An 11,035-nucleotide genomic window follows, 5' to 3' on the forward strand; every position below is an offset into this window, starting at 1 on the left:
AACCTACACTGTAATTATGCTGTACTTTTTTTTTCGTTTTTACTAGTTTTGAATTGAAGGTAGTAACGGTCTGATGTTGGGCTTTCTGCATTTATATTACTTCAATTAGGAAACCACAGCTATTGAGATTTAAGATAATCAAATTATCATTAAAATCTAATTTCAAGCATAGAGCAAACATTGTACAAACATCAGAATAAAATAACACGAAAAAGAAATCATTACATTATGTCAATATAAAAGCACCATTTGGAAATTTACAATCAATATGTTGTAAGAAAAGAAAAAGAAAAAAAACAAACTCTATCATTCCCCAAACTGCTCCTTTCCTCAATCGCTCACTATATCTGTACATGCATGTAAAATAGTCAAGACTAAAACTAATTCTCATTCACAAGGAATGAAGAAGAACCATGAGCATGCACAGCAAAGTTAGAAAGCACTTGGTGAGCTGAACTCACTCTATTATCCACTCCCTGGTTATATCCTACAACTGATGAATTATAGTAATCAACAAAGTTACCACTCTTGTGGATAACCTTATCCACCTCATTGACACCATTTGCATTCACAGGGATGAGCAGATCCTTGTTCACTGAACCACATTGTCTAGGCTGAGTCTGGTAAAACACTTTGGAAACAATGAGCTCGCCGTCTTTCTCGTCTTCGTCGAAGCCAAGGTGATACTGGTGCATCACCCAGTTAGTTTTTTCAGGTTTTCGGTTTCTTCCGTAATTTATATAAAGGACTAGTATCTTCTTGTATCCCTTCAATTTGCCATTGATGAACACTGGTCTTGTTTTGCCTGTTTTGTGCCACCTTGTCTCATCTCCTTGTTCATCTGTGTGCACTTTTCTCCTTTTTCTTGTTCCTGTTGTGTAGGCCTTGGATGGACGATGAAAGAAGTGCCGGATAAGACCATCTTTGCTCACACCTTTAATTTGCATGTATTAAAAATACAGAATATGAACTAAATTAATATATATATATATATATATAGCAAGAGAGCAGTGCACAACTATATATAAAATAAATGGTGTAATTAGAATTATGTGTGTATATATATATATATATATAGAGAGAGAGAGAGAGAGAGAGAGAGGATTGATTATTAATTTAATTGGTTAAAGGACAAAGATATTGAAGAGATAAGAAGGGTGATAAACTGATGGTGAATATAAAGGTTAAAAAATGAAAAGAAGTTGGTGTTGGAGTTGGATTGGGATGGGTTCAAGAGGATAACTTATATTTTTCTAATTAGCCTAAATAACTTTTCCTAAAGTATCATGATACCTTATTCTAAATAAACATAGTGATTATTAACCATCTTTAACCTTTCCCTATCTATAATTTAGAATAAATCAAAATTGAGCATCTGGATACATTGAAGAGATAAAAATTAAGATGTGAATGCTTTGAATTAAATAGAAGAGAAATCGTGTTGGATAACAATGAGTTTGGAAGCTATATATGATGAATGCATAGGATTAAATATTGCTTTTATATGTTTTTTCAGATTGAGACTTATTGTCCTGATCGAAGCAATTCCATGCATGTATCTAAAACTTTAACCATACAAATATATACATAATTAAATATAATAATAATAATAATAATAATAATAATAATAATAATAAAAGGCAAACCTGGGAGGTTCTCAGGATGGGTATAGCAAATGCCATTCTCTCCTTCAATTGTTGGAATGAATTGATCAATTAGAGGATGAAGTTTTTTTTGAGCTTCTGGTCTTGTTTTTGCTTCAAGATGCTCAAGCAACTCCTGATCACTTGGATCAAACTTCACTCCAGCAGGCACCCCTTTTAAGTCTGAAATTCCTGCATTCTGACCACATCAACCATGTTATATATATATATATATATATATATATATGTATATCATATAAAATTTGTTCTCATGTATGCATGTCTAATTAATTTCAATATAATAATTGCATGCATGCATTCAAAGGAAGAAGAGAATAGTAAATAGCATGCACCTTATCCTGTTGATCTTTGATAATTTGGCCACAAGAAGGACATGTTGTTGAAGTGCTTTCATCTGATCTCTTACTATCAAACTCTGTTGTTGAAGAAGAAGATGTTGTAGCACCACTAGTGATATTATTGTTCTTGTTCTCCACACACCATGTCATCTCTCTAATTCCTTCTCTAATCTCATACCCCAATCAGACACACAGCTAAAGATGCAGATCTGAATACAAGAATATAGAACAAATGAAAAACAAAAACAACAAACCAAATTAACAAGGATTTCACAACCTTCTTAGTGTGTATGTATATATATATATATATATATTGAAAAATTGAAAGATCAACAAAGACAAGGAAATATGAAGGATTTGTTGAGAGGGAGAGATGTAACTTGTTGGGAAGAGATTAATGAAGGTCGCTTGACCCTCACGTTTGCTCATTCTAAGTTTATATATATAAATATATATAAATATATATATATATATGACACATGGAACAAGAATATATATATTTATATATATATAAAGATGGTGCAATATATATGGTTGAGTGCAAATGAGGCAACCTCAATGTCAAGAGACCTTCCACCATACTCACATAACAAGGTTTGATGTTTTAGAAGGAAAAGAGAGAGTTTAGCTACAAGGTCACCGTAGAGTGTCTTGAAAGACATGGAGCAATAATAAAGTTTCTACTATATTTAACATTGATACAACTACATGACCAAGTCATATATATTGTCTTTATTGAATTATTGATTTTCATGTCACTATCTGTCTTTAATTTTCCATGGCTTTCCTTAAAAAATATTCTTGCTGATATTTAATATTTATATATTTTTTTTATTATTAATTTTAAAACCCCTTGAAAAATTGGCATTATTGTACTAAGGATCAAAAGAATATCTTTCTAATTAGAAGAATAAAAGGAATGTGGAGAACCATTTCATTTAAAAATACAAAAAATACAATATATATATATATATCCTTGTGGTTGTCAAGTTTTACTATATAAGGATAGGATTTTTTTTTCGATTCTATGACATATGATTTTCCAAATTTCAGACAAAAGAAAAGAAAAACCGTTATCATGCCATTAAGGGTTTAATTCATATTGCCAAAATCATCATTTTATTTGAAAACCAATATATATGACATAAAAAATATATATTATTTAAGTTTATTAATATCACTCAAAATTTCACTAAAAAAATAAATTCCAAAAATCAAACAAAAGTCATGTTTTTCAATTTTGTTTTTATTTTATTTTTTTAAAAATAAATAAACTACATCCACTAACATAAAAAAAATTAAAAAAAAAGAAAAAAAAAAAGAAAGAGGACGATACAGAGATGTATGGAAGGACCAAAAGATCCAGGACAGTACAAACTCCACTAACAGTGAAGATGCTTGCAATTTAAACAGAGATGAGCAAGGGCATGTTATACATGGGGAAATAGGAACAACACAAACTCAACTTTGTTCTTATAATTTCTAAATTTTTGCATATGATATTTGTATACATAACAAATCATATTTGTTCATTTAAGTTATTATTTTACCAATAATTTTTAATCAAAGGGATTAGCAAGTAATTTAGTGGTGTTTAAGAGGACAAAAGGCAAGATTTGCATTCAAAGTTGAATAAAAGCTTCAGTCATTGTAATAATAATACCAAGTTTAAAGTTAATGGAGGTCTATCTTTGCTTTGATTTGGAGTCTTTTGGCTTTGCAAGCAAGCTCGAGTGTTGCTTAGAGCTTTGGAACTTTCAAGATCCGGATCCGATAATGAGAGCACTTGATCCGACCCGAAAACATGGGATGTATGCTTGTTCCTCTGTTGGATGGTGATTGGTTAATAAATTCTTAATATGTATATATATACACACACTAATATATGTATGTTAGGATAGATGAAATTAAGAAAAAAGTTGTTTTTTTTTTGGTTTGTTTTTGTATATTTGTTTTTCGAAAATGTGCATAAGCCACAATGTGCATCTTTTATTATTATTATTTTATCTTAATTATGCATTGGAAGAAAGTTGAATTCTCAACTTTTCTATATTATAATCAAATATCTATATATTATCGGCTATTGCAACTGTCACCTTTATATATGTTTTTGATAAGTCATTATAATTTGGATATTACATTAAAAATGATTAGGATTATCTTTATAAAAAAAATGATTAGATTATATAATTATCTATTCATAGAAATATAACATGCACAAAAAATATACAAGACAATTAATAACCACATGTTAGATTTTATAATAATTTAGTTGAGGACGATCAATAATTTCCCTTATAAAAACTCATAATACAACATGTTTGTAAAGAAAAATAAAAAATTGAGTAAGCTTCACTCATAAAAGGACGATATCACATGAATTTTATTTTTTTGTATTTTGATTTTGATTTTGATTTTTTTTTTATCTCAGTAGATATGGTTGTATTATATGAAACCACAGTAACAAACCTAATCAATAATATTTATGTACTTAAACAAAGGAACAGTACCATTTTGACAATGATATCTAATTTATCTAAAATACTATGTTTATTAGACTGATTTTGAATAAGCATTCCTCATCATGTCATCACAAGTTGTCAACCATTGAATAGCCAAATTCAGATGACATCGAAAAGTGTAAGTGAGGTCATGGGTTCAAATCTCCCCAAGCAGATCTTGTTCCGTCATCTGCTCATACAATCGCTCACCCGGATTCATATATTATTCATACATCGACATCCAAAGTGTAAGGGGAGTCGTGGGTTCAAATCTCTCCCCACAAGACTTTGCTCCCGATCGTTCATACAATCGCTCATTCGAGATTCATATATTATTCTCATATTGTACATCCGGGTTCCCATACTGTTTAGTACTATTTCTATTCATAAAAAAGAGCGCTTGTCGTCTATTATTCAAAAAAAAAAATGTCATCACAAGTTCAAAATTCAACTATAATTAAGTATTTCAATGAAATTAAGAATTCAAATCATTTTGAATTTTCAAAAGTTTTTTTGGGTAGTAAATTTAAAACATTAGTTCAAAATCATGAAGAATTTCCCACAAGAAAGAAGACATAGTCAAACTACAAAAGCAAAAGTTCATATGGATCTAAACTTACAAACTCTGATTCAACAATGAATATGAATAGAATACATTCAATAAGCTTTGAATTGTCCAACCATTTGCATGTCCTTGAAATAAAAGCATGACCATGGTCGCTCTCTACAATTAATTAAATTTCACATTCATTTATCCTCATACTAATTGCTCTCTTGATCTCTCTGCAATGTTAGTTGTATTGAAGTTGACCTTAATAATTTAAAGGTATCCTATCATTTTCATTTCTTTGGATACTTTATTTTATAAGATAGATATTTCGTGACACTAGTTAAAATATTTTGACTTGAAACTTACAATCAATTGCTCCAAGATTGATGTATGAAATCATATAAGACCATGATCTGAATGGGGAATTTGAGACTAACCTTTATTCAAAAAAAAAAAATTTTGGTAATTGAGAGCTAGTAAAAAGTAATTATTCAAAAAGACTGTTTGAAAAGCTCTAGATTCAAAGAGACTTATTTAATTTTTGACTGTTGTTACACCCCTATTTGCTCTCCACTTGCCTCATTTAATTTTTGTTCATCTATATTTTGGTTTTTTTTTTTTTCCTCTTTGTTTTGATGCTAATCTTCCAGTGTTTTATGTTTATCCACTTTTATATAAAAAATAATAATAATAACTTTTCAACCAAAACAGTATGAAGTCTTGAAGAGAAGGACAGGAAAAACATTAAGGTTAGTTTTGCATTTTGGATACTCATTTTAATGAAAAAAAATTAAAGATGCTTCAAGTTGATGTGTTAAAGCATTGCTGTGAAGACTAGAAAACAAGTAGTAGATATGAACTTTGGAAGTGATATAAATACTAAGTTTGTACCATTGTTGGGGTACTTTACAAAACCAGTTAAATGCCCAAAAAAACAGAAACCTTGTTGTCATCTTAATAAACGCAATGAATTGCAGACAATTCATATAGTACTTTAAGCACAACCATCTTCTTAATTTTGTCTGTCTGCAATTATGATAATCACCATCATGAATCAAATAAGATTTCATAGATAAAAACAAATCTAAGATTACATCAGGCTTCAATTGTTCAGCTTCTAATTCCTTTACATTAGAGATGTGTAATACTAGCAGAATACATTGAAAGTTCATGATCCGGCGACACTATCATTGTCGTCGAAGTAATACGGTGACATCTTGCCATCTTTCGAGACCTTAGGCTTGCTCACAGGACTCACATCGAGCAGCATCGTGACAACCCGCCTCATCGAGGGGCGATTTATCGGTAGGGAGCTTGCGCAGAGAATGCCGATGCTTAATACCTTGAGTATCTCTTCTTTGAAGCATAAATCAAGCTTTGGATCAATCACATTATCCACCCCTTTATGCTCTAATGTGCTACACACCCATTTCACTAAATCTTTCTCACCGAATTCAGGATCGACGGGAAGTTTCCCGGTCACTAACTCTAGTATCACCACGCCGAAGCTGTATATATCACTCTTCTCGTTCACTCGCATCGTGTACGCATATTCTGTGTTCAATTCGAACTCTTTAGCGATATGCATCAAATATAACAACATAATCCTATCAGAGAGCAATGAATTTCAAACAACAAGAACAGAAATAAGAACACAAACCTGGAGCAATGTAACCACAAGAACCAGCAATGACAGACATAGACTTGGGCGATTTCCCGGTCACTGCTTCCACATTCTTTGCGACGCCAAAATCAGCCAACTTCGCGCCGAACTCCCCGTCCAACAGAATATTATTCGACTTAACATCTCGATGAACAATTGCCGGCACACAGTCATGATGCAGATAAGATAACCCCTCTGCAGCATCCAAGATGATCTTATATCTTATAGGCCAATCCAAAATCCCTGCCTTAGTACCATGCAACAAGTCTCCCAAGCTCCCATTAGCCATATACTCATAAACAAGAAGCTTACAATCCTCATAAGTACAACAACACCAAAGTTTCACAATGTTCTTGTGCCTGATCTTGCCCAAAGTAGCAACCTCTGCATTGAATCCATCATTTGAATCATTTGCCAACTTTGAAGCTCCCCAAAGCTTTTTAATGGCCACCACTTCACCATTACTGAGCTCTGCTTTGTAGACTTTCCCTGAAGCTCCACTCCCAATCACATTGTCTTCATCCAAGCAACCAAAGATCTCATACTCACTGAAACCAAGCTTGTGGAATGATGTCAATGTCCATTTTGACTTGTCAGTGATCAGGTTGGAAGAGCTATTGAGGTTCTTGTATTTGTAGTAGAACCATAGCACACCGGCCATGAGGAGGAAGGCAGCGAGGATGAACATGAAACGGAGTAACCAATTGAGTGATTTGTGATTCAGTTGCTTGTCGCCGGAGCACTGCCCCTGCATGCCGGAGCAGAGGCCGGGGTTTCCGATGAAGCTGGTCTTATATGAATTAGTTGCAAAGAGAGGAGGAAGTGATCCGGAGAGCTTGTTGTATGAGAGGTTGAGTTTGTTTAGCTTCAAGTTTTGGAGTTGAACGGGGACTTCTCCGACGAAGTCATTGACGGAGAAGTCGAGATAGTTGAGCACCGGAAGGTCGCCGAGCTCCGGAGGGATTGAACCAGTGAAGACATTGTGGGCGAGATTCAACTCACTGAGCTTTTGCAATGATCGAACGCCTTTAGGGAGCTCGCCGGAGAGTGAGTTGTTGTGAAGATCGAGCTTTCCGAGCTCAGCCAAGTTCAAGAGCTCGGAGGGGAGGTCGCCGGAGAGCTGGTTATCGCCGGCGGAGAACTCGTAGAGTAAAGAGAGAGCGCCAATCTCCGGTGGAATGCTGCCACTGAACTGGTTCCCAAAAATATCTAGTTTTGAGAGGTTGGCAGCCGTGGAGATCGCCGGAGATATTGAGCCGGAGAAGTGGTTACCGGAAAGCTCGATGAGGGAAACGTGAGGGAGACCCCAGAGAGAATCAGGAACTTCACCGGAGAGCTCATTGTTAGCGAGACGAAGACGAGTGAGAGTCCGGCAACGGCCGAGACTTTCCGGCAAGCTCCCATTCAATGAGTTATCAAGCAAGAGAAGCTGTTCCAGGCCACCACCATCGCAAATGCCGGCCGGAACAGGGCCGGAGAGATGATTATCAGACAAATCTACAAACACAAGCAGCGAGCTCCGGCCGAAACCGGCCGGAAGTGCGCCGGTGAGTTGGTTGGTGAAGAGGCGGAGATCAGTTAGACTTCGAGAGCGCGCAACGCCGAGTGGGATCTCTCCGGTGAGCTGGTTCTCATACAAGTGAACACTATCAAGCAAAGGAGCATCAAAAAGGTCTTGAGGAATGGAACCAGTGAGTTCATTGGTGGCAAAATCAAGCCTTTGAAGCATTGGGAGTTTGCCAAAGCCATGAGGAATAGGACCAGAGAGCTTGTTGACATAAAGCTCAATTTGAATGACAGAAGAGAGGTTGGAAAGAGAAGCAGGGATGGAACCGGTGAGGTTATTGGTGGAAAGGTCAAGGTTTTGGAGTTTGGAAAGAAGGCCGAGAGAAGAAGGGATAGGTCCGATGAGGTTGCAGCCGGCGAGCCAGAGAATTTGGAGGGAGGAGAGGGAGGAGAAGGAGGGAGGGAGAGGGGAAGGATGGAAAGGGTTGTAGGAGAGATTGAGTTGGTGAAGAGTGGAGATGTTGGAAAGGAAAGGAGGGATAGTACCAGTGAGAAGGTTGCCGACCAAGGAGAGAGCTTTGAGGTTGGGGAAAAGGGAGAAAGATGAAGGGATAAGGCCGGAGAAGTTGTTGGCGGAGAGGTCAAGGTAGGATAAGGAAGGGAGAGAAGGGAGAGAAGAAGGGAGAGGACCGGTGAAGAGGTTTTCGGAGAGATCTAGTAAGGAGAGAGAGGAGCAGGGGAGGAGGGAGGAAGGAGGGATGGAGGAGTTGAGGTTGTTGGAGGAGAGGTAGAGGGAGGAGAGGGATGGGAGATGGCAGAGAGGAGAAGGGAAAGGACCGGAAAGGGAGAGATAAGAGAGGTTGATGATGGTGATGGTGGAGGAGGAGGAGCAGGTGATGCCAGTCCAGTTGCAGAAGTTGGGGTGGAGGATAGGGTCCCAGTTGGAGAGGGCGTTTGTAGGGTCGGAGAAGAGTTGCTTGGTTTGGAGAAGGAGGTGGAGCTCGTCGGAGGAGGAGGAGGAGAAGGGGAGGAGGAGGAGGAGGAGGATGGAGAAGGGGAGGAACATGGTGGAGATGGTGGAGAAGTGGGGGAGTGTGGTTTGTTTTTAACTTGGTTAGTGGAGGGAGTTGCATGGAGGAGGGATTCAGTAACTGTTTTTAATTATTATTATTTTTAATTTATATTATATATATATATATATATATGATTATCTGAATTTATTATATATATAATTATGTTTTTCTAGGTCGAAATATCGAAATGGTCCTCTATTTTGTATTTTCCGCCGTTTTAGTCTTTTTAATATAAAATCGGTTTTTTTTCGTTTTCGTATTTTTTATATTTTTTGTCTTTTTGGTCCCTCTAATTAACGGATCTGCCCTTTTGGTCCTTCCCGTTGATGAATTAGAGGGACAAAAAAAAGATGAAAAAATGCTAGAAATACGGTAACTAATACGACTGGATTTTACAATTAAAAAACAAAAATGTGCAAATATAAGGACCAAAAAGGCAGATTTTATATTAGAAGAATTAAAAGAGCTAGAAAACGAAAAAAATAGATGGGATCATTTTGATATTTTTTTAATTTTTTTAATGAATTTGTGGAGTTTTTGGGCTTGTTTGGCACTTTGGGATGGTAGGATTTTACTTGATGTTGTAGTTTTTTAAAAAGGAGTGATTTGTAAGTTGCATGAGTAACTTATTTTGAAGGTGTGTTCTTCATGACATTGGTAAAAAATGGCTGTTGAGTGATTTTTTTTAAAAAAAAGAAAAGAAAATTTGATGTAAATTATATAGATCTGAGTTTGGGTAGGGAATTGAAATGGGTTAAAATTGAAATTGAAATAAGTTTGTCATTATTTATTGGAAATTTAACTGATTTATGGTAATTAAAGTGGGGGTGTTTTGATTTATTTTTTTATTTGTTTTAAAAAATTAGAGACAATGTCCTTTTGGTTTTGGAGGTAATTTCAAAGTTTTAAAAAAATAAAAAAATAAAAAAAGGGGTTGGTTTTTGGTTTTTGAGTCATGGAATTTGCATGGAAGTATGTGAGACACTGAGACAGATGGAATGAGTGAGTGAATGATTGAGTGAATAGTATAGTAGGCAGGCAGAGGGTGTTTTTTTTAGGTGAGAAAGAGACTTGATTTTTCACAAGATTTGGATTGATTTTGTCTTAAATGTATGTTATGCCCAAAATGCTTATATATTTTTCTATTATTTAATTGGATAAATCATTTAATAATATATCTGAATAATACAGATAATAATCAAATATTTAAACATAATAAAAATATACCGATTAAATTGACATCGGATCTCTTTGTGTAGACAATTTATTTTATAAATAATTTAAAATTGAAATCTTAAACTCATGTATATAAATTTATTTGAGTTTGCTCGTATTTGTGCATATCTTCGACTTTTTGTAAATAAAAAAATATTTAATATTTATTTCTTTAAAAATATAATATTAAGAAATTGGTGTCAATCACAAACAGTGACTACTGCTAGATGATCTACACTACAAAAATGGGGGAACATGATAAAATAAGGTATAAATATAAAATTATTAATTAAGAGAAAAAATAGTGTGAAAAAAGGATTGTTGCTCCATAGTTGCTCTATTGATCTCAATTATTATATTTTTGTGCATAAACTTTATTCTAATATCTCAAGATTAGGCTTGAAATGCATGCAAGCACTAATGCATACATATATATATATATAACATTAGTGGTAAGTTTGGTGTGTCTTTATTGCCTTCTTTATTAGGCAAATTTATTCATGGATCCAAAGCATTTATTTTAAT

The 11,035-nt window shown here is 34.7% G+C and overlaps 2 protein-coding genes across 3 annotated transcripts; both read right to left on the reverse strand.

Annotated features, from left to right (window-relative positions):
* Nucleotides 1-197: 197 nt before the first annotated feature.
* LOC120256062 (NAC domain-containing protein 10-like) lies at nt 198-2,400 on the reverse strand. Of its 2 annotated transcripts, XM_039263827.1 has the most exons (4): nt 2,383-2,400; nt 1,997-2,211; nt 1,647-1,842; nt 198-934 (listed from the first exon to the last, which is right to left on the reverse strand). In XM_039263827.1, exons 2-4 carry the CDS (start codon nt 2,150-2,152, stop codon nt 381-383), a joined length of 906 nt encoding a protein of 301 aa, XP_039119761.1. In that variant the 5' UTR covers nt 2,153-2,211; nt 2,383-2,400; the 3' UTR covers nt 198-380. The 2 variants fall into 2 exon arrangements, with proteins under 2 accessions (XP_039119761.1, XP_039119760.1); XM_039263826.1 differs by lacking the exon at nt 2,383-2,400 and having other exon boundaries at nt 1,997-2,287.
* Nucleotides 2,401-6,103: 3,703 nt separating this feature from the next.
* LOC120256070 (receptor-like protein kinase HSL1) lies at nt 6,104-9,309 on the reverse strand. The gene is made up of 2 exons (XM_039263836.1): nt 6,714-9,309; nt 6,104-6,607 (listed from the first exon to the last, which is right to left on the reverse strand). The coding sequence occupies exons 1-2, from the start codon at nt 9,286-9,288 to the stop codon at nt 6,222-6,224; spliced, it is 2,961 nt and encodes a 986-aa protein (XP_039119770.1). The 5' UTR covers nt 9,289-9,309; the 3' UTR covers nt 6,104-6,221.
* Between the last annotated feature and the right edge of the window lie 1,726 nt (nt 9,310-11,035).

The sequence above is a fragment of the Dioscorea cayenensis genome, unplaced genomic scaffold (assembly GCF_009730915.1).
Source record: "Dioscorea cayenensis subsp. rotundata cultivar TDr96_F1 unplaced genomic scaffold, TDr96_F1_v2_PseudoChromosome.rev07_lg8_w22 25.fasta BLBR01001280.1, whole genome shotgun sequence".
NCBI classification, from domain to species: Eukaryota; Viridiplantae; Streptophyta; class Magnoliopsida; order Dioscoreales; family Dioscoreaceae; genus Dioscorea; species Dioscorea cayenensis.